At 38.6% G+C, this 24,119-nt stretch overlaps 2 protein-coding genes across 6 annotated transcripts in view; both read right to left on the bottom strand.

The window, feature by feature from the left end:
* Positions 1 to 16,996, bottom strand: part of LOC111864554 — a 39,134-nt gene extending 22,138 nt beyond the window's left edge. For 2 of the 3 annotated variants that reach the window (XM_023851887.2, XM_023851897.2), the window contains exons 1-4: positions 16,812 to 16,996; positions 12,683 to 13,438; positions 7,616 to 7,794; positions 1,675 to 4,331 (exon numbers count right to left, since the gene is read on the bottom strand). In XM_023851887.2, the coding sequence (XP_023707655.1) occupies positions 1,675 to 4,331; positions 7,616 to 7,794; positions 12,683 to 13,438; positions 16,812 to 16,970 (3,751 nt within the window). In that variant the 5' untranslated portion in view covers positions 16,971 to 16,996. The remainder of the gene's footprint in view (positions 1 to 1,674; positions 4,332 to 7,615; positions 7,795 to 12,682; positions 13,439 to 16,811) is intronic. The other variant, XM_033751550.1, reaches the window with a different exon arrangement.
* LOC111864560 (cytochrome c oxidase assembly factor 6 homolog) overlaps positions 16,960 to 24,119 on the bottom strand; it is a 35,409-nt gene continuing 28,249 nt past the window's right edge. For all 3 annotated transcript variants that reach the window (XM_023851917.2, XM_023851909.2, XM_023851920.2), the window contains 2 exons: positions 21,498 to 21,582; positions 16,960 to 17,047 (listed from right to left, as the gene is read on the bottom strand). In XM_023851917.2, coding sequence (XP_023707685.1) covers positions 17,006 to 17,047; positions 21,498 to 21,582 — 127 coding nt within the window. In that variant the 3' untranslated portion in view covers positions 16,960 to 17,005. The remainder of the gene's footprint in view (positions 17,048 to 21,497; positions 21,583 to 24,119) is intronic.

Here is a 24,119-nt window from a genome sequence, read left to right as displayed (position 1 = left end):
GAATGACTGGCTGACTGACCGTTGGTTGTAATGTGGCTTTGAATTGAAGATAGTTAGCTGAGTCAGTTGCCAGTCAGCAAAGATGTGAGCAAAGAAGCACAGGAATACCCACTGCTCGGAGCTGCTACCTAGCAACGACCAGTGAAGACTATAACAGACTGAGACTTAGCATGTGCTATAGTGATGTGAAATGTGTAGATTAGTGAGAGCATTATGACTATTGTAGTTATGAGTTATAACTGCTAATAAATCCAGTTATCAACCCAAACCCCATGTCTAGTCACCAATATGTGACAATATGAATTACCTGTTTGGACTTCCAACAGCAGAAACTACAGTGTTACCATCACTATATACTGGGATTAAAAATACTGCCTTTGGGGTGAGGGGAAAGGCTTAATTATTCTGAAAGTCGCACAAATATTCTTTCGGACACAATACAGATTTAACACTCTGTAATATGGTTATTCACAATGCCTCAAAACTGCAAAAACTTAGGAACTTTCAGTATCTATATTCTGGCTTCAAACAACAAAATTCTGCAAATAATCTGTTACAACATTTTATGTCTCTAGGTATTATTACTCACAACACACTAAAATATTAAGTCATTTCAACCTTGGCTACTGTTACATGTTTCGGCGTTCATCATGCGAGTTAAATCTAATACAAAGGAAATGAAAAGTACTTTTAAAATTCAAAGCAACCTGATTTTTGACTACTGTGGCATAATCAGCATTAAACAACTGTGTCACAGATGTACACCTTAGTGACTGACTTAATCTGCGAATAAAAACACCTTTCCTTCATTTTAAATTAATGAACATATGTTCAGGCATGGTTCATTCCATACTTTGCTCACATGCAATTCAATACCCTGTGATACAACAAATGCCCATCAAATTTGATGCTAGTAATCATCTTTTCAACAAGATCTGAAAGTGTACAGTAGAGTATACAAAATTCCCAGTAATACCTTTTGCAGTTTATTACACTTATAAGTAGTCTGTTTGTTAAGATTTCATTAATGATATAAATGAAAAGCCTATTTAAAGCCTCAAGTACAGTGGACAATATTGTGTCGATATGACTGAAAATCGAAACTGCCTGACAACTATGAGTGGAAGTCTCACATATTGAATTTTAAAGAAAATCTCTCCAATGATTTAGGTGATTAGATCACAGACAGACAAACAGGCAAAGCTACCAAATAACCTCAAAACAAATTTACATCATAATCAGTTCCACGATGCTTGACTTATAAGATACATCAACATCTTCTGTTCACTTATCTCAAAATGTGTATGACATATGCAAAAGCACACAGGACACAAAAGATTTGCTCTATAACTTTTGTTTGAAACATTCTTCATCCTGACAAATACTTAAGAGATAAATATTATCTTCTTGGGTGTTGGAAGTATTGAGAAGTGCACAGAGACATATGCATGTCTTTAAATAAAATGTGCATTACCTTTGACTCTAAATCATACAAAGAACTTGTTTTCACAATAAATTTAATATTCTATGACTACGTTTGATAATCTGAACTCAAACCAAACTTGTTTGAAGTGTATGAACAGTTTAAATTTCAAACTGTCTGCATATACCTAACATAAAATCTGCTATAAAAAAAGATCACTCAAGAGACCAAGATGTAGATGGAAGGACTACCTGTAGTTGAGGCTGATTTTTCTGCCAATAAGTCCAACAAGAACGAAACTGTTTGTTCCAACAAAGTGACTGTTCTCTCCACTTCCTCTGTAGACATACGTCCATACTCAGGCCCATCTGACTGTGTAGCAAGTCTAATTAAAGTGGTGAGAGCACCATGAAGTGGAGATCCAGAGGACGCTGCCTGAACAAGATCTTCTTTCATCAAAGTTAGTTGTGCCTCAGCATGTGTTAGAACAACAACTGACAATGGTGCTGATCCATTATAGCACATCTCACTGACATTTTTAGATACCAGATACCTGGAAGGACGTTGACAGCTACTTTCACCAACATTATTTTCAGACTTATGAACATATTTTCTCTCAGGAGGTTCATTCAAAGCAAAGTCATCACTCAGGAATAACTTCCAGTCATCTGGCTTCACATTCTGTCGTGTGTATGCATTGGATCGTTTGGGAACAATACTATCTTTATATCTGGATTGAGAAAAATGAGATTTTTTGTTTTTTTTACCACAGTTAATCCCAGCATTATGCTTTCTACGTTGTGACCCTGCTTGCAAGGAAGGAAAATCTGTGTCAGTAATTAAACTTGACCCTTGAAATTTATGATTTTCATATCCAGACGATGACAAAGTAGAGCTGTACACACCCTGAGATCTCCACACAGATGAATCTTCAAAATCTCTTGGTCTATTCATGAGTGGATTGTTACGTGTCACTTTTTCTGTGCTACCTGTTACAACCAAACCCTTAGATTTATGAAACTGTGTCATGTCAACCTGTTTACTTTTACTATGATTTTTCCATAACACTCCTTTTCTTGAAAACATCTGCCTTCTAAGTGATGCTAACGGTGTCCAGGATGACTGAATGTCAGAATGAGAATCTACTTCTTGTTTGTCCCAGCTAACTTGTTCTACCTGACTTTCAAACATGTATTGTATGTGTTCACTGGTGTGAGTATTGGTCATTTCTGGTGCAGATTTCCTGCAAACTTTGCCAAGGTCCTCAAAAAAAAAATAATCATCTGTATTGTTAGATGAGTCAGGCACTGGTGGAGAATGATGATATGGCTGTGATGAAGTCCAATATGCTCCAAAGAAAGGTTCCACTCCAACTTCCTGACTTGTATGATTCTCCCAGATATCAGGGGGTGTCTCATTTCTCTTTGTCGTATTGTAAGACAGGGATTTCATTTCATCTCCATTAACTATACGGTTGGATCTATGGATTCCTGTGTACGTATTTTTGTCGGACAAACAATGTGGCTTATCAGAAACAGAAGAAACAGTTGACTGACCAACTAATCCATCTCTTGATATTACTGCCATTCCTTCAAATATTTCTGTTCCATCAGAGAGCTCAGTACTGCAAATATCTTTCAATAATGACCGATGCATCACAACCATACCCTTCTCATACGTTCCCACTTTTTTCTTTTTAAGTTCTACTACAGTATGTTCTGTTTCCATTTTATTTGGGGCATATTTACTAGGCTTTTTCTGAAGACCAGACAACAATTTCTGTTGATTATACAGCATACGCTCCCTACTTCGAACCATATTTTCATTGCATTTCATGCTCACCATGCTAGAAGTCAATTTATTAGATATTTTTGGTGGCATTTTGTATGTCCAGTTACCAAGGATTTTCATAAGCAAGGCCCCACTTTCTGCTTCATAAAACATTGGGCTGGTACAAAGCTGTAATGCATAATCCAGCAGATATTTACTTTCTCCACTATCTGATTCCTTGAAACTAAAATACTTCATCAGGATTAAACCTGCAGCTTCTCTGATGTCATCAGTGGGGTCCAGAACACAATTCAATAGGGTTTTATAACTGCTTTCAGAAATGAATGGCCACTCTCCATGTTTCAATGTTAACACTTTCTCATCTTCTATGGCCACCTCTTTCCTTCTTATTCCAGGACTCATTTTTGGCCATTCTGGTGGTTCACTAAAATAAGATAACACCAGCATATAAAGTTGCAGAGAAAGAATCTTTCTCTGGTAATTGGTTCCTGGTTCAAGATTAGATATGAGGAAATTATGTAGCCAGTTGAAAAATTGTATATTTAGTGACATCCCAGCTACGTCTACTTCATTATTTCCACCTGAATCTGAACTTATCTTTTTACTGTTCATGTCACGTTGCTTGGGTATCTGTGTGTTACGTTTCACTTTTAATCCATGAAAACAAGAGTCGCGTATTCTTGTAAGAAATATAGTAAATGAATTCAAAATTGCTTGTCGCAGAGGTGAACTGTCAATGTTTACATTCTCCAGTAAGAATATTTGTACCAACTCAAACTCTTTGAGTGAAGGCATAATACAAGTCTTAGAAGATATACACACCACTGCAAATGCTTCAGCTCTGACTGTGTCACTGGAATGCTGAATGGCAGAATTCATCAGATTTAAAAAGTCGAAGAAATTAAAGGAACTGATTGAAAATTTTTCATCCCAGGTGTTGAAAAGCAAGCCAAATTTTTGGCCAAGTTTCAGTAAACAAATCAGTGAAAAAATGGAATTCTCCAACTCAGAAGATTGTGCTGTGTCTCTTATTTGATCAAACAGTGAGTTCAGAAGTTGAGGAAATTTCTTCAGTGTGCTTGGTATCCAGTAGTTGAATGCATTCTGCTTTTCAATGCTGTAAGTAAATACATAATGATAATGATGATGATGATAATAATAATAATAATAATGATGATGATGATGATAATAATAATAATAATAATGTAAATGTAAGGTAAAGCTATCCCTGTAACAGGCTGTGAAGGCCCATAGGGTTGAGATGTTGAGGCTCACACATTTTGTCAACAGTCGGCTCACAGATGGTGGTAAGGTTGTCAGCCTTATGTGCCGGCCGCCCTCTACCCCCCAGGAAGATTCCTGGTACTCATTTCTGTTAGAGGCTGAGTCAACACCAGGGAAATAATGTGGCTGGAAGGACTGTCCAATGAAAAAATCCATTTCATCAGGACTCGAACCTGTGACCTTCCAACTNTAAGGTACAAAACTTAAATACATGGTGCAATCCAAAAGTTCCCAAAATTTGAATTTTGCATGTGAATGGTTATGAGTACATCGAAATACCGCTAGGTGTCTCCCCACACACCCTTCTTCAATCGGTGTGGCAAGTGGCGTCTAGTTGAGTGGTTGGGTTTATTGTTGGTGAACGTATTTCCACTGTTGTGTTTCCGTGAGTTTGCGGTTTTGCGATGGCTGACCTGAGAGAGCAGCGTGTCTGTATAAAGTTTTGTTTTAAACTTGGGAAAACCGCTGCAGAAATGCACCAAATGTTGAAGCAAGCTTTTGGTGACAACAGTTTAGGCCAGACACAAACTTACAACTGGTATAAGTGTTTCAAAAATGGCCGAACATCGACGATCATTCGGGATGGCTGTCAACTGGCACCACACCAGAAAATGTCGCGAAAGTTAGGGATCTGATTCTGCAAGATCGTAGACTGACCATCCAAGACCTCTGTAACACCTTGGGACTAAGTTATGGTACATGTCAACGAATTTTGTCAGAGGAACTGAACATGAGGAGGATTGTGGCGAAGTTTGTGCCACGACTGCTGCAAAATGAACAGAAGCATAATCGCTTGGAAGTCTGCAGGGAACTTCAACAACAACTACAAGAGGATCCAAACTTTCTTTCGAAGGTTGTCACGTGTGACAAAAGTTGGGTTTATGGCTACGACCCTGAAAGTAAGCAGCAACTGTTGCAATGGAAGAGCCCTTCTTCACCTGGGCCAAAAAAAGCTCGACAAGTCAAGAGCAACATTAAGTCCATGTTGATCTGTTTTTTTGATACTGTCAGGATTGTTCATAAGGAGTTTGTCCCTTCTGGTCAGACAGTCCATAAAGAGTTCTATTGCGATGTTCTAAGGTGTTTGAGGGAGGAAATGAGGAGAAAACGTCCAGAGAAGTGGCGCACGAACGACTGGGTACTCCACCATGACAATGTGTGACCGCATACGGCTTACACTGTGCAGGAATTTTTGGCTAAAAACAAGATGGCAGTTGTTCCCCACCCTCCATACTCGCCAGACTTAGCTCCATGCAACTTCTTTCTCTTCCCCCAAGATGAAAATCAAGCTGAAGGGGCGAAGATTTGATACAGATTAGGAAATTCAAGCAGAAATACAGACGGTACTAAACACCAAACAAAGAAAGACTTCCAGGATGCATTTCAAAAGTGGCAAAAACACTGGGATGGGTGTATGCGCTCCAAGGGGACTACTTTGAAGGTGATGGTCCAGAATAAGTTCCAGGTAAGATGTAATTGTTTTTATTAATATATTTAGGGAACTTTTGGATTGCACCACGTATGTTGCTAACAAGAAGGTAATTATTCATGTTGGTTGTTAACTTCATGTGAAAAACAGCCTGACTCACAGGGACAGTAAGATATCAATGAGATATTTAATGAGTATGAATGACCTTATGACCCTAGTACTGACCATTTAAATACTGTTAAGGATATTACAGTATACCTTTCATAGGATACAAGGCATTAACACTAGAATGTAAGTTCAATTTCTATTTTATGGTGAACTTAAATGACTGCATGTTGTAGCTTACATGTTACGCCAGGAGACAACATATTTAAGCCACAATTACTGCTTCACTCTCAGACTCAACAATAAGGGAGGATTCCTAGAATGACATATATGTGGTCTGACAAAGTTCGTGAACTCATCGAGATAAAAGCACTACATATTTCACTGTTGAATATCATTGCAGTTACCTTCAAAGTAGTACCCTTGGGAAGCTATGCACCGATGCCAGTACCTAGTCCACCATTCAAAACAATTTTGGAACTGGTTTTGTGGAATGGCCTTCAGAGTTGCTGTCATATTACTCCTGATATCATCAATGTCATCAAAATGCCTTCTCTTCAATATTTCTTTTATCTTTGGGAACAGACAAAAGTCACTGGGGCTAGATCTGGTGAACAGGAAGGGTGTTCCAGCACAGTTGTTTGTTTACTAGCTAAAAACCACCTCACAGACAGTGTTCTTTGGTGAACTCCTTTGGGACCATTTTTGCACACACCTTACTCATGTGAAATCTTCAGTTTTGTTTTGGTCAATGTTTGCTTGCTCTGTTATGCTCCTGAGAGTCAGATGATGATTTTCACGCACAATTTAATGAACTTTTGCAACATTTTCTTCAGTTCTGCTCACTGTTGGCTATCCTGATCTCTCTTCATCAGTGACACTTTCTCTTCCCTCAGAAAAATGTGTCACCCACTGGTAAACTGATGTTTTCTCTCTGATTTCGCTTCCACTCTTGCCAAATTTAACAAGAAGCTCTGATGTTCTTGCGATGGCACACCAAAACACACTCAGACAATAATAGACATCGCTCACAAAGGGACTGCCATAGATCAATAACACAGCTGTGAAATGCTGAAATGCCAACATCATCAAACCATACTGAGGTTTCTGTCCAGTGCTGCCATGGCAAGCACATGGTGGCAAGTTCGCAAACTTTAGTGTCAGACCACATATATCTGCTCCAAGAGGAAATGGAGATATACAAAGACCTAGGAAAGAATCTGTCAATCAACTTATACCTTGTCTTTAAATACATTAGAATAACAATTCTGGAAAATTTTAACACTAAAAAAAGATTTATATTAGTGATAGTATTATAAATAAGGAAAAACAGTATGGTTCAGCATGATTAACTTATGATCCTCAATGAACTTAATCCTTCTGGAGAGAGAAAAAAAAGATAAAGTTTAGGGAATATTATTCTTGCATGTTATTTTATGAATTTATCACTATTCTGCAGATGGACAGGGAGTCAAGACATATCACTGAAGAGAGATTCAGATCTTGACTTACACAATTTGGAGATACAACATGTACAGTTAAAAGTGTTCCAAATTTTTAGCTACCCTCACAAAATTACGTACTTAATGACATCTGTACCAGTCAGTATTTCAACAAGTGGAGTCATGAAGATGGCGATCCAGTTATTTTCATCCATGTTCTCAAGACAAGTTTTATACACATCACTGCCTGCAGATGCCAAATGGCTGTATGACAAGCTTGAAATGAGTCCAGGTGCTAGATCTGGAAAATCTGCAAATGCCTAGAAGTAAATGAGAAATAGTTCAATATGGAGAGTTTATTAACAAAATGTATGGGGGGGATGTTTTCATCATATAATGACTTTTTATTCTGATCTCCATCCAGTGCTGAAGTCAAAAATGGAGATGCACCTCTACTCCTCTACATATTCTAATGGAGAGGTGCTTAACCTCTACTGGATGAAAGGTAATATCTCTGCTTATTGTTGTATTTTAGCATCCTGTTGCATTGATTTTCATCCATGATATGTATATAGTTGCCGTCTTGTAGTGCACTCAATTTCACCTGTTACTTCACTGCTTATTGTAGTTGAAGCTGGCTGAAATTGGAATATAGTTTTCTGTTATGTCAAGATGTTATTAAAATCTGCTTAAATTATAAAGAACAGAGTTCCTATTCAACACATATGGGTACAACTGTTTTTAAGGCATCATACAGTCAGAGATTTATTTGGAACTGAATTTTATTTATTACGTTGGCTCCATGGTTGCAAAAATCTTTAAATGTTCTCACCAATCAGTCACGTTTGTTGCTACTTCAAAAAATGTAAAAATGAGTCAGAAATAGCTAAAGATACTTCAAGAGCATTTCTGCTTACCGCATTCACCCTTTCATGAAACCAGCCTAATTATTTCATAATTATAATTATGAAGAATAAGTATATACTGTCAATGGTTTTATTACTTCAGTGTGTGTGTTCAGCTCAGTAGTTCTGCAGTGTTGATCTGTCTTCATAAATGCAATTTGGTGGGCAGAGCTTGAAGCAAGGATTACCACTCAACCTGCAAACTGCATTGTGCACATCTGAACTTTGTTCTACTTTCTTTGTTTTTCATGAGACACACAAGGCTCTGCATTCATTTTCCTTCTGAGGATCAATACTGACCGTGTTAAGTCAGGGTGGCTGGCTGATGGAAGTGGTTTAGCCCCTGGGCTGGTCTGAGGTTAAGGCATTCTTCTTCTACTATGCACCTCATCATAAGATGTGACAACTTTGAACCACATGAAGTGAGAAAGATAAAACTGTTCAAAACTGAAAGGTCTGAGAGTTGGAAACACATCATTTTCATCCATTTCTTGGTCCACCTGCTAGTCAACAAACATTACATGTGGTAACATCCTCCATGTAAGTCTTATATACAGGGTGATTCACAAAGTTTTACCCCGGCTTATGGTACATATTCCTGGTGTTATTTCCTGCAAAATTTCCTCGATTTTCAATAGTTACGGAGTAACAACAGATTTTCGAAACGCATCATTGTGAATGCAGCGCTCTGCTTCCCTCTTGGGCAACCTTGCGTTCCAGTCAGCTGTGTCAGCAGATAAGGCAGACTGGCTGGAATGTTGCGTGATCCTAGGCAGAACGATCCAGTAGTAAACAGGACATTGTGTTGGTGACTTTGTGAAGTTAAGATGCCGTACACATTTTCCACTGAGGAATACACCGATATGGTGTTTGTTTTGGGTGTATGTGATGGAAATGCAAGAGCCGCTGCTGCTGAATATCACCGGTGTTATCCTAATCACAGGATTCTGAATCCTAAATCCATTAGCAGTACATTCAACACATTAAGACAAACTGGTTCTCTCCCCAAAGTTTGTATACAATATGAATGAAATCCTCAACATGAATTGTGTGAAGAAGAAAACATTCTCAATGCTGTAGAGTGCAGTCTGTGTGCCAGTACAAGACGTCTAGCTTGGCGGTTTGGTGTTTCTTAGTCCATGGCGTGGAGGACTCTTCATGAGAACGGGCTGCATCCTTATCATTTACAGCAAGTACAACACCTACAACCAGGAGACCGTGCTCTTCGTCTGCAGTTCTGCAACTGGTTAAATGGAAATAGGCAGTTGTACCGCTTGATAATGTTCTGTGATGAGGCACAGTTTACACGGGACAGGGTCAACAACAGTCACAACTTACATGTTTGGGCAGACAATAATCCCCGTGCCACGATAGAATCAAATTTTCAACACCGACTCAGTGTCAATGTCTGGTGTGGTGTTCTGTATGATCAGCTAATTGGGCCGCTCATTTTTCCTGGCTGCTTAACTGGTGAGATTTACCCCCACTTCTTAGAAGAAGAATTACCACAGTTACTTGAAGATGTTCCTCTGGCAACAAGATGCCGGATGTACTTTCAGCATGATGGGGTGCCTCCTCACTTCTCCCGCGCAGTAGCAGCTAACTTGGATCGGCATTTCCCGCAGTGGTGGATTGGTCGTGGAGGCCGTAACGCCTGGCCTCCCAGGTCGCCAGATCTAACGCCGTTAGATTATTGCATTTGGGGCTGGATGAAGGACATTGTGTACCAGGTAAAGGTACAAACACGTGAAGCATTGCTTCAACGTATTCTGGTTGTGGCGATGACAATAAGGAACAAACATGTGGAGCTGCGAAATGCTACGAGCGCGGTTCATAGGTGTGCGATGCGTTGTGTTGACATGCAGGGAGACATTTTTGAAAATCTCATGTAAATCCAGTTGTCTTCTAAAGCACCACAGTTTAAAGGAAACAGATTGATAGAAGGGTGTGATATGCAACCATTGGTATGTTTACAGAATGGGATGCTGAAAATAATGTAATTTTGTAACATACGTAAAATCGATGAAAAATGTTGCACAATGCAAAATTAAGAAATTGAAAAAAAAAATTGGTTTTGGAATGCTTCTTCCCTAAAACATTAACGATTTAAAAAGTGTTTGTATTGTATTTCTAACTTGTTTTCACTGAAATTCGAAGAAAAAAAGATTTTTCGCCAGTTTTCAAATTACTGTATCTCTTTAAGTATGAGTTGGATACCATTAGTATTTAAAAATTTTTTGTTCCAAATTACCTCAGGAATGCCCTCCCTAAGTGGGGGTAAAACTTCGTGAATCACCCTGTATAGTCTCATATTATGGCTGGGTTTAGGGCACTTCCATTCTCATCACAAAATTGCCTTCTGCTGCAGGAAGATGCACATTCACCAATAAATTTGTTCCTTCAGTCTCCCACACAAAAGCTGCCATATCTCACCTCACCCTTGTCAAAATGTCAACAAGTTTAAGTCTTCTGTTCCAACAAAAATATTCAGGACAGCCATACACTGAACCAAAGCAAAATCAACAAACCAACACACCCATAAGTAACAGCAGATGTGCACTTTAAAATGAAACTCCAGTATCACCCATCACATATTAGGGATAAGCCAAACATTTGTGTGGCAACAGCACGATAACCTACAATTAGTCTGAGGCAATTACATAAGAAAAATAGAACATTACAGCAGAGCAACAGATTCCTTCATCACAACAACTTGTACACCTGATGATGGCCAACTAGGCTGAAACATGTAGTGATATAGGATAAAAAGAAGAAGAAAAGTGAATATTAATCAAAATTGCTCACAGGCGGGAAAAAGGGGAATGTATAGACAGATCTTAAAGTAGCACGATGACTTCATCCACTTCTAAATGTTTAGTCAGTCTGTAATACTTAACAAATAAGTATGTCACGTGTTTACAGAGATATTTCTCAAATTCCAGGATTCTGGTATGGATCTAGACTGTTCCCTTCGATTATGGCCAATCTATACAAATAATAAATATAAAACATTTGTGACTGCCTGTAATAATAGGGATTCTCTTTAATGATTTTGCACTTGACAGCTCTGGTCCTCAATAGCTGTTGTCTGGTTCTCTCTGGTCTTCCTTCTATAGCTTCATTGTAGATTGATTGTTGCATGTGTATTAGCTGCCACTGAAACATTTCTTATCAAGCCATTGCATAGCAATGGATCCGTCTGTGATATTTCTCTGATTCAAGTATTCTTTCAGGCATCATGTCACAGTATATTGTGTGTCTGAATGATTCAGTACACCAAATAAAAATATATCAAATATTAAACACATATGAACCATTTTAAAATACAACAAATTTTGTCACAAATTAAAACCCCCCCAAATATTCACGTGATTAATATGACTAACAATAACTTCAAGTAACCTTCCTAGTTTGTGTACAAACAGTAAAATATATTATGTAAGATTTGAGGCTTTCACGGTGGTGACTATGAAGAAAGCAGTCTTCTGGGATTTGGCCTGCTTTACCGTTTCTCACGGTGTTGTCGCTTGCAGATTTCTTATACTTTTTCTTCTACCCTGAAGATGGGGGCGATATGTTCCTCCGAAACGTCGGTTAACACCACATATACACGGTGCCAAATCCCAGAAGACTGCTTTCTTCAGTAAAATATATTCTTATGATGTACACATGGTACATCTGAGAGCTGTTAATATTTATTTATCTCACTATCAGCAATAACTCTCTGCTGGGTGTAAATGAAGTATTAAAACTGAAGTCCTCTGTCAGGCCGTGCCATAGCTCAAGCGGTTAGTTGCTGGCGTCCCATTGCGGTGGCCTGGGTTCGATCCCGGGTAAGGTCAAGTGGGATTTGTGGTGGACAAAGTGGAACTGGGGCGGGTTTTCTCCGAGTACTTCGGTTTCCCTTGCCAATTTTCATTCCACCAAATTCTCCATCATCATAATCAGCTGGGGCAGGCTACANCCCCCCCATTAAGCGAATTAAAAAAAAAAGTCCTCTGCCATATTTAAGGTATTAAAATGTAAGGAAGGACATTTAAATTATCTTGTCTGAGAATCAGAATAATAGAACATAAATTAACTGATCTGACAGTGACAGACCACAGTGAATTTAAATTTAATGGTCCGATATAATCCAGATAGAGTAAATTTAAATGAACTGGTCTATTACCATCAGAACAGGGTAAATTTAAACTGGACTGTAAAAGATAATATTGTTCCTGTATACAGATTTCTACAGAATGCCATACAATGCCTTGTGTCCCCTGAGAGAAAACCATAAAGAATATTTTCAAATAATTACCTTCCTCACGCCGTATCTTGACAGTAACACATTCAACATATAATATTTGCTCTTCATTTTCCATGGCTGCACTTCCATTATGTGACACAACACAGCTGTTACAGATTTAAATGCTGCATCACAATCATACCAGCATATTTCGTTTGTTGAACACACATCCAAATAGAGTTTGAAGATTCTGGTATTCTGTGCTTTAACACCACTTATGGGGCTCTCCCAGTTGCTATTAATGATTGAAAATATTTTTCTCAAAGATTCATTTGTCATATTCAACTTCTGCTGTAAACACACCTTTTCTATCCATGACACCAGCACCTTGAATGCTATGCTTGTCAGTCTTGTGTATTTCATACAGGCTTCTTCTAGAATGTTCAACATCACATAAATCAACCGACTTCCAACTACAGATCCTTTCAATAAAACATTTGATACTTCATTACTCTGCAATATACCATGACAGAGACAAACTCTGAATACCTCTACATTTTTTTCAGAAATGTGTATGGATGGCCAACCTAAATCATGGAAAATATATCCATCTGTATTTAAATATAAGCTGTATAAAGTTTCCCTTTCATGTGTTTCTAACACTGCTTGAATGCCTGCACAGAAGGCTGTTGAACACATCATCTGGCCATCTAGAGGTATGCTACAAGAAGCAATTGTATTTAGTAATGAAATGTTAATATCTTGAATTACTTCTCTTGTATGCGACTCAAGTTCTGAAGGAAATTTTTGCTGGATGCCAATTAGAACCTGAAAAATAAGAAAAATATTAGCAACAGAATTCAGAGATACTTGAATTTTTCTACAATTGGAGAGAGACACTTTTGAGTGCAACTCTGCATTGCATGTAAGAGATAACATGTGTGAGGGGAAGACTGTCTCCCATAATCCATAGAGTAGAATGTACCCCCATTTTAATGTTTTCCTTATTTAACATCCAATTTAAAAATGGTTCTTCCTTTTACAATTTCCCTCAGTGTTGTGTCCAAATTAAGCGATCGCCAAAAAATCTTGAAGGGGGTTCATTACAACTCCCGATTTCTCATTTTCCTGGTCGAATCGAGCAGGTGGTATAGACATGAATCAGTATCACAAACATAGCAGATTCATTTACTTTCATTCATTTTTAGGTTGCTGAATATTCAAAAGGAATATTAATAATCAAATGGTATACATTTAACTTGAAGGCAGCTGTGTTCATTAATATTTCTGATCTGACTGTCTTACAACAGAAGATGCATTCTCAAAAATGCTGTAATATGAATTTGATTTCCTTCGTAGTTTTTCCACTGCACTCAGTACTTACCTAATAGGCATGTGTGAGAATGACTTTTTCAGTTCGAGAGGAGACTCTTCAAATTTGGAGAAATTTTGAGAATTGAGGCAAGAACACCAGTTTTTTTCCTGTATGAATTTATAACACCACACTCTTTTTATAAAGTGTGTACTACAATATCTATAAAAGTAGAAGCTTATTCAAAATGTAACAAGAACCTAGAAGAGGACACAGGTCTGCAGAGAAAAAGTAATTTTTATCAACTAACTTCACTGTTATAATGCACCTCACTATACTACAGATTTTGCTATGCTGTGGGTCCAGTCATGTCTCCCTAAACAATTTTTTGTCAACAAATTTGTTTCAAATTTTATTGCAATTCTTTTCTCATTCAAAAGACTTCATCTAATCTGTTGCTTTGAGCGAGTAATATGACTCTGTATGTAATCCGTGATTTGCTACGAGACACCAATGCTTCTCTGCATTAGATACGGAAAAGCCCTCCGGTGCTGGAATCAGTGTGGCACATTGGAAATACTGCACCAAGGCTAAGGAAATTAAATACACATTTCTAAAGGCTTTTTGAGGAATGTGTTACTGCACTCTTTCCCTTGCTTCCATCATACAATAACTTTATCTTTTTTTATTTTAGGATTATAATTATGTTCACCAAAGGGAAAACATACAATGAAAGAAAAGGACATAATTGGCAGAGTGAAACATGGTGTTTTGAAAGCTAGTTTATTCCAGGAGTTTGGTGTTCTTGAAGGAACAATTTGTGGTTGGTTGTAAAAAATCCACAAAATATGGTAAGCATTTCCAAACTATTCTTCTTTAAAATCATCATAAATTGTATGAACAGTCTTTGTCCTAAATGCTCAATCTACATAAATAAAAATGTAAATGTTCGTTTGTTCAAAATCTTAAATCCCCGAAAGTTCTTCACCGATTGCTTTGAAATTTTGAAACAATGTTGCATTTGAATACGCGCGTTTTTATATACCTATTATAGAGATGTCACACCTGTGACAGGTAAAAACATGCTTCTTTTGAAAAAAACAGCGCCATCTGTTGCACGTAACACATGCTATACTAAATATTTTACGATTCCATTTCAATGTTTCCGATTGCATTGTTAAATTGGATTTTCATAGATTTCGATTTATTTTCATTTTCATTTCATTATTTCGTGTGACATTGCGTTGGAATTGAGCTGTGTCGTTTACCATAGCGTTCATTTCGTGAGTATAGTTTATTCTTTTCTTCTTTCGTTGTTTTTCATTTTTTTTCTTAACTGTTTTCCTTACTTTTCAGTGCAATTGGTGGTGGAATTGAGCTGTGTCGATTGATCTGCGTTTGAATTGAAATATTTTGTTAATATTTTTTTGTTTCTTCTTTGTTTTCCAGTTCGTGTTCTTTCCTTTTTTAATGTTTTGCAATTTTATATGTGTTTGTTATAAACTTTCTTTCTTCTTCTTCAGTGCAATCGATCTGCTTTAGTTCATCCAAATAATGCCTCGCAGAAGATCAAACTTAGGTCGTCATACTCGCGGAGCGGAAGCAGTGTGACGAGTAATTGTAAAATCAAACTGGGGAAGAACGGGCATCAGCGAACGAGTGAAACAGGCAATGAATGGCTCAAATACGTGCCGAGGAAGCAGCAGAGCGATGTGCAGCCAGACTTGAGGATGCACGGTTGCCAGCACGGTGATCGCGTTCTGCAGCTTCAGATCTGCTTCATTCTCAACAGAATGAACGCGACAGGCTGAGAGTGGCTGAAAGACGTCAACGAGAAACAGCAGATCAGTGTCAAACGTGACTCCTGCGGACGAAATAAATGCTTGCCTGAAATACTCTACTTTGTGGCGACGTGTAAAGACGTTAAAATTAACTACAAATATGCGTGTCAAGCTGCAAAACGATTGATCAGCTGAGATATTCTCACATCAATTGCTGGAAATTGGGAACGGAAAGGCGCCGGTTGATCTGACCTCAGGACGAATTTCATTGTGTCATAACTTCTGCAATTTAGTGACGTCAAAAGAAGAATTGGTTGAAAAAGTATTTCCCAATATTCAAACCAATTATAAGAATCACCATTGGCTGAGTGAACGAGCTATTCTTGCGGCCAAGAACAAAGACGTCTATGAACTTAACAATATCAATCAGTCTAACATTCAATTTGAGGCAGTCACTACAAGTCCGGCGACACTGTTGTGGAAGCAGATGAAGCGGTTAATTAACCAACAGAATTTTTGAATTCACTCGATCTGCCAGGGATGCCACCGCACGTACTGCAATTGAAAATAGGCACACCAATTATCATGTTGCGAAATATCAACCAGCCAAAGCTTTGCAATGGCACGCGGCTTGCAGTAAAAAAATTATTTAGCAACGCCGCAGAAGCAACAATCTTGACAGGACCTTTCAAAGGTGAAGATGTCCTCATTCCTCGCATTCCTATGATTCCAACGGATGTGCCATTTCAATTTAAGAGATTGCAATTCCCAATTTGATTGGTGTTTGCAATCACCATCAACAAAGCTCAGGGCCAATCTTTAGAACTGTGCGGTTTAGATCTAGACACGGGTTGCTTCTCACATGGACAATTATATGTTGCCTGTTCTAGAGTCAGCAAACCAGACAATCTCTATACCTGCACAGACAATGGAACAACAAAAAATATTGTATACCCACAAGCATTGTGAAACTAAACATATTAGAAATGTGCGCTTTCTGTTTTCTTTCTTTTCCATTTAACCAGACTGAGCCACAGCAACGCGTGGCCGGGTATAGCTAGTTGTAAAATAATTTTATTTTGTTACAATTCAAATGACACATACTTACCCGGAGATTGTCATAAAACTGTGATGTGTTTCCTATAAATGTAGGATCTGCAAAATGCTGAAAATAAATCTGGCAGCATTTCAACTGATCCAAAACATCTGTTTCTTTGTCTACTGACATATATGATAAATTATCAAGTTTTTTCTTTGTGTCTCCCATTATGACAACTGTCCAGTTCCTTCTTCTTATCAGTTCTAGAAGTCTGCACTCTTGCAATTCTCCGTTCTATACCCCATCTAAAAAAATGAAAATGGCAATCAGGTTACAAACAATAATGCAGATGATACAGCTGCCAAGTCTTAAATGAGTACAAATAAGACTACAAATGTGTAACCTGTATTGGAATAAGCAGTTACGACATGGTTTTTTGTAATGTGCGACCTGATACAGGACTTATATGTGAGTAGTGAACTGTGAGGATAGATTATCATCATCTTCATCACCATCAGCAGCAGTAATAGTAGTATCAGTGTCATTTATTTATTTTCTTATTGGGAGCAAATTTAAAGTTGACGCACATAGGATTAAAATTCTGCATTATTCACCTAACTGCTGCCTTAGAAACTATATTTAATACAGAATGTGTAGGCATGTGTATGATGTTAATACAAAATTTCATATGCTTAATGCCTATGTTTAAACTGTTGCTGTCAAACTGAAAGCTAAATAGAGATTTCATGCATCCACTATTTTGTTGTCTAACATTTCTGTCTCTATCTGTCTCATGCGTGCAAGTACACAGAATAAAAACAAAAACCAGACAACTGGAATAATAATGGATGCACAACAACACAGTATACATAAGTGGGACAAGCTATAAAACAAAATGAGAAATAATCAAAAGAAACTGCAGAATAATACTGTGGAATGCATGCAGCCACCTCCCCCAACATCATCTGTCCCAGTGGTATATGATTAAATATGCAGTAGATGCTTTCATCTTGGCAGCTTGATTACAATCAAAATGGGAACCTCCAGTACATGGATCCACTAAAGAATGAGTGGACAGAGCAGATGGATCTGGAGGAACAGTAGTCTATATGAAACCAGAAACACCATATTGTGGCATGCAGACCTGTTGTTAGGTAATGACTGCAAAATAAGCAACTATAAAACTACACAACAGCTGTTGCTAAGTAACGGCTCTGCAAACAAGTCTGTTCCCACAGCAACAATTACACTGCAACAGAGGAATAGTGTTTTCTATGTGATTTGTGCTGAGATGGTATAAGCAGGGCCAGTTAGCACACACAAAAGAATGTCCGCAACATCGGACAAGGTGAAGCCCGACACAGAAAATATAAGAGGCTTAAACTTGGCGGCGGTCAGGCATATGACCGTTCAAGTGACTAGGCTACTGTGGTAGCGAATACTACCAGAAATAGGGCATAATCTGCTGTACCGAGCCTGGATTGACAGAGGCCTTGTATATATTGTACATAGAAATAGGAATCATGATTAAATTGTAAATATATGTAAATACTGACAATGGAATTACTAACACAGACTATGACAAATGACAGACCTGACCTCTCATCAGAGAGGGCGCCCCAAATGAACAGGACAGTAACTTTTACATAAAGAAAAAAAAATCTGGTCATGAGCCCCAGTCAGGGCTCGACACCAAGACAGACACTCTGACTGACCGTCAGTCTCAATGTGACTTTGACTTTGACTCACACAAAACCATTAGAATGAGTATGGCCACCAGGAGGTGCAGTGAGAGGTGCCTGCACAGTTGGCACTGCAGTCTTGAGCTTCACTGAAAATAACTCTCCACTGATCATAGTGTGTATATTCAGTGAAATCATGATTTAATGTACAAGAGTCAATAAGTGGAGGGATTATTTTGGAAACAGCAGCTAGAGATGGGAACTATTTAAAAATGTTTTGTACATTTGTTGTATTTCATATCATTCAGAATAATGTACAGGTGCATATTAACTGAAGGGAAGATTATATAGTACATGGGGAAATGAGGTGTATAGCCTCAAAGTGAAAGTAATTGTTACTAGTAAAATTTATGAAGTGTCTGTCAATGTATACTTTGTACGTGGAGGCCAAATCACTTATCTACCAGATATTACAGTTGGTCAAATTTTGAATGTAAGAAATGTAGCTCTATCATTTAGTGGTGACCACTTCAATGTATTCTTACCAGCTGATGAATAAGAGGTAGGTATTTCAATGAGGTTTGATTATAGATGCAAACTTTGCCAAAAACATTTCCCTAAACAGCACTGCTTACTTCATAGTTAAATTTAGTATCTTGGTATAAATGTAGCTGTCTATCCATAACATTTAAAGCTACTGATGTTAGGTATTTTTGATATGGCTTGCTTTCAACAATTCCTTGCTGAAATAGCAATAGGCTCCATGCTGGTATTTTAATAACTGTTGATTGCTATAGCTATCATTTCAATGGCCACCCAATATATAAAATGCCATTAATACAAACATTAATAGCTTATGCAATGGTAAAACATGCATCTGAAAATGATCTGAATAAGGAACAAGAAGGTCTGGGAAGAACTTATATTTTATGTTCTCTTGATATGACAGAAACTGCATACAAAACAACACCTTTAACAATTCTTTGCTGTTGTAGGAACATGTTTACTGAAACATTGCCTGGCAATGATAAAGTGACACACAGATCCGCAGACTGCATAGATAACCATGTGTCTAATGATTCTTCTATTGCTGCATGTACTCATTGCCATGGGAATGTGTTTACTGAGCTGTCGTCTAGCAACATCAGGGGGAATACACAAACACTGACTGATGGGAGGGATTTATGAAGCATGCTGCTGACATAGGCTTAGGTGCCATGATATATACGAGGGGGTACCCAAAAGAAACCGAACTTAATTTTTTAAACTTATTTATTCAAATTTTAAGCACAAACCTTCGATCCCCCTCAGAGTACTCTCCACTTACACGAATACACTTGTCTAGTCTTTTATTCCATTTTTCAAAACATTGTCTAAATTCATCTTTTGAGATGCTTGACAGCGCCTCTGTCATTTTTTCCTTCACCTCAGCAACACCAGCAAAACGCTTTCCTTTCATGTCTCTTTTCATTCAAGGAAACAAAAAAAAGTCGCACGGAGCAAGGTCGGGTGAGTATGGAGGGTGAGGAACAGGGGTCATACCATTTTTGGTCAAGAATTGTCGTACAGACAGGGCTGTGTGAGCAGGGGAAAAACCAGTCACCCGACTGTCACAAATCTGGCCGCTTCCGCCGCAAACTGTTGCGCAATCTTTTCAAAACTACCAAGTAGAAAGCCTGGTTAACTGTCTGACCCTGCGGAACAAACTCTGAATGGACGACTCCTCTCACATCGAAAAAATAAATCAGCATTGTTTTCATGTTTGATTTCACCTGAGGAGCTTTCTTGGGGTGAGGCGAACTTGAAGTCTTCCACTGGCATGATTTTTGCTTTGATTCAGGATCGTAAGTATAGCACCAGGTTTCGTCACCAGTGATAATTTTTGAAAAAAATTTTGATCATTTCTGGACTCTTTTTTCAAAGCANCTTTTGAGATGCTTGACAGCGCCTCCGTCGTTTTTTTCCTTCACCTCAGCAACATCAGCAAAACGCTGAAAAAAAGTTTTGATCATTTCGGGACTCTTCTTTCAAAGCACAGCATGCTTCCACGCGACCTTGTTTTTGTTCAGCAGTCAGCAGTCGTGGCACGAATTTCGCAGCCACCCTTTTCATTCCCAAATCTTCTGTCAAAATTCGCTGAACTGAGCTCCAAGTCACTCCCGACAGCTCCACAATTTCTTCAATGGTCCGTCGTCAATCTTCCTTGATGATTTCATGAATTTGTTCAACATTTTCATGTGTTCGGGCTGTGGAAGGACGACCAGAACGAGGTTTGTCATCAATTGACATTTCACCATTTTTGAAACGGGAAAACCACTCAAACACTTGAGTTTTCCCCATAGCATCGTCCTTGTACGCCGTTTTTAACATTTCAAGAGTTTCTGTTCCACTTTTCCCAAGCAAAAAGCAGAATTTCACCGCCGCACGCTATTCAAGAAAATCAGCCATTGCAAAAACGACGATCACACAGAACAGTTGTCACTATAAACTCTGCCGAAACTAGTCCTTACCTTCTGAAGCAACGGTAGTCGGCTTATCGACTCAGGAATGTTAGCTCTATGCACTCATAGCGGCAAAACGTGGTACTACAAAAGCTCTGCCCACAAAAAAATTAGTTCGGTTTCTTTTGGGTACCCCATCGTACATATACAAAGTTTCATAAAGATTGTTAGAAGCATCAAAAAGTTGACATACATGCATGCACACACAGAGAGCAAGGTGATTTCATATTACTACTTTTATTTTTTTCAAAATATGGAAAGTATGTTGAAAATGTCAGGCAAATGACAAACTTATGAATTGTATTGTATGCTTATGGTTACTAAATTAATAACCTGAAAATCACTGCTACAGAGCCCAAATCAGTTACTCTCAACTGCAAAACTGGAATCTACTGCATAAACCAAACCAATTACTCCATTCAGAGTACAGTGAATTAAATGGTACAACTGGAAGTACATGTTAGATTATCAGCAGAAACTGACGACTTTTCAGCAATGAACACCCAAAATGCACATCAACAAAACATTCAGACATAACTACATTTACAGGAATGTTCAAATTACACGTTTACCAGCTCTTTGTAGACTCGATGTCTTCGAGTAATTGTCTGCAAAGGGCTTGTAGACTGGGGAACAACAGATGGAGAGGATGGGATCCTGAAACACACCGTGCAATGACATGGTTACTACCTACCATTCAACAGACAGTACATAAACTATCACAGGGGACTGTTTAAAAGATAGATCCCAGGATTCCATAGCACTACTGTCTTCTTCAGCAGCTGAGTCAAGTTTTGTTCTTTTTCCAATGATAAAGGAAGTCTGCTGATAAGCAGCTGGAGCTCATTCTGTTTAGCAGCCACACAACAAATGCCCAGGCAACTGACCTGCACCATTTTAGGTTTACACCTGCTCCTTGTGTAGTTCTGTAACCCTTATTTCTGATGGAAACAAAAGATGTGGATTTGCAAAGCCTAGCTTGCAAATTAATATATAATATTCATGGGTATTTTAAGAGAGAGGTCAAAAGTAAAGGATCACTTATACACTTTACCGAAGCACCTGTGGCAAAAAAGTTTCAGACAATGACCTTGCCAGAGAATAACACTTAGATTGAGGAACAGACTACTGTAAGTAACTTTTTGTTACTGCTGTGAGTCACTGTCCATAGCTGGAACCTTCACAGCATCATACAGTAGGTAATTAATTAAATGAAATGTAGTTTTTGTCAATTCATAACTAATTCTTTGGGTGCAAATACATTTATCAAAACAAATCATGTTCAATGAAAAGCAATGTTCCACAGTGCCATATTTGCCACCATTGTGTGTTTTATCTATCCTTCATTTCTTCCCTCAACTTTATTTCCTTCAAAGGCACAGCAAATGTAATTGGCACATGCCTTGGCCATGAATTCTAATGATGAGCATTATACTGCAGATAAGCACGACACGGATATGAAAGATAAGTTCACAGTGTTTGGGGTTTCCCAAAGAGTCTATGGCACACTGCCTTCTACCTCTATATGTATATTGTCACATGTGGGGTATGTGACGTGACAAATTTATTCCACACTCGCTCTTACACTTACAAAATTCACAATGTCCCAATTACTGCCAGCTGCAGTATCACAATTACTTCCTGGGTTCAACTGTCTTGAATCCATTCACTCGATACAACTTAACAACTCGTGGCTGTTGGACTTCCACTCCCTTCTGTCTGGTTTCACAATCCACACTCTTACAGCTGAACTCGGCGACTGCTAGACTTTCAATCCACTCGGCGACTGCTAGACTTCCAATCCACTAGGAGACTTCACGATCCACACTGTCTCACACACCGCTTAGCTGGCCTCTTATACTGTTCCCTGTTGCCACACAGAAACTGCGGTGTCCCCTGTTACGTCACCGCGGGGGGGGGAGTGTTTACCGGTCCTGTTACCATAGCAGCGGCAGCCGCTCCTATGTGGTTACATCACCGTGACAATGGTTGCCTGACACAGCTGCTCTGCTGTTACGTAACCGCTTGCGGGGAGGGGTGGTGGTGGTGGTGTCATGCATAGCGCAAGTACGTCACAATATAAAGGTAAAGTTTTCCTTGTGCTTAACTGATTAACCTTCGATGGTCGAATGTTATATATATATATGCGGCAGGACACATGCTCTCTTTGGTAGTGCTGAAACCAAAACAAACCTACGTAAGGTCATGTCAATGGTTCATTCATTAGCTCTAAACAATGAAATCGTTTATCATGGTACTGGTTTCGATACTGTTTACGTTTAGATATGACTGTTTATGACCTGGTCAGCCAAAGACAGCCCAGCTTTGTTTCGAGAACTGATGAGGAAATATTCATCGGTGCTTGCATACGAGTGCTTCCAGAGCCTTCAAGGAAGTGTGACGCAGTCAATGATTGGTTTTCAGTGACGAACTATCAGTCAGGAAGTCAGTGTCGGATTGTCTAATATTTCTTTATCAATCAAAAAGTCAGTGTCGGACCGTCATATATTTCTTTGTATATCATTTTTATTTTGTGTCTTGGAAGTGGTATAAACCCACTGAGCTAGTATTACTTTGTGAGTAAAAGGCATCTTCACCACTGCAACTTTCGCTTTCAGTGTCAGACTGGCACTCATTTCGACTAGTATTATAATTACTTTGCTTCACTATTTTGCGAGTATTACCAATGGGTGAGTGTGTCGCTTCGTTAGTCAACATAATTTATTCAATTCTGCTAGAAACCCCCCTCCCCCAAGATAATTCTTCAGTCGCACAAGGCGAATATTACGGCCAGTGGCATTTCTGGGGGGAGGCCAAGGTTATCTGGGGCCCAACTGAGCCGACTGGAGGCGAAACATTTACAGCACTGGCCACCCAAAGGGAAACAAAGATGTTGTCATGTGTTTCGCTAAATAAGAAAAGCAGGAGCACGCTCTTCTATTGTAAAAAGGGTGGTGTCACTCTGTGTGAGGTGGACTGCTTTGAGAAGTGTCACGTGCGTCAGAGTGTATCGTAAACTGTAAAGTGACGCAGTTCAAACTCGTGTACAGTCTGAACAAAATATTATTGTATGTAGTGTGATTATATTTACAATATCACCATGATTCAAGGATTAAGAAAAGACAATGGGTAAGTCCTTTGCAATTTCATAACATATATAATAAACATTATATTTTGCATTTCATGATAAAATA

The sequence above is a fragment of the Cryptotermes secundus genome, unplaced genomic scaffold (genome assembly GCF_002891405.2).
Source record: "Cryptotermes secundus unplaced genomic scaffold, Csec_1.0 scaffold108, whole genome shotgun sequence".
Lineage (NCBI taxonomy): Eukaryota > Metazoa > Arthropoda > Insecta > Blattodea > Kalotermitidae > Cryptotermes > Cryptotermes secundus.
The sequence above is the reverse complement of the archived record's forward strand: the minus strand, read 5'-3'. Positions and strand labels throughout refer to the sequence as shown.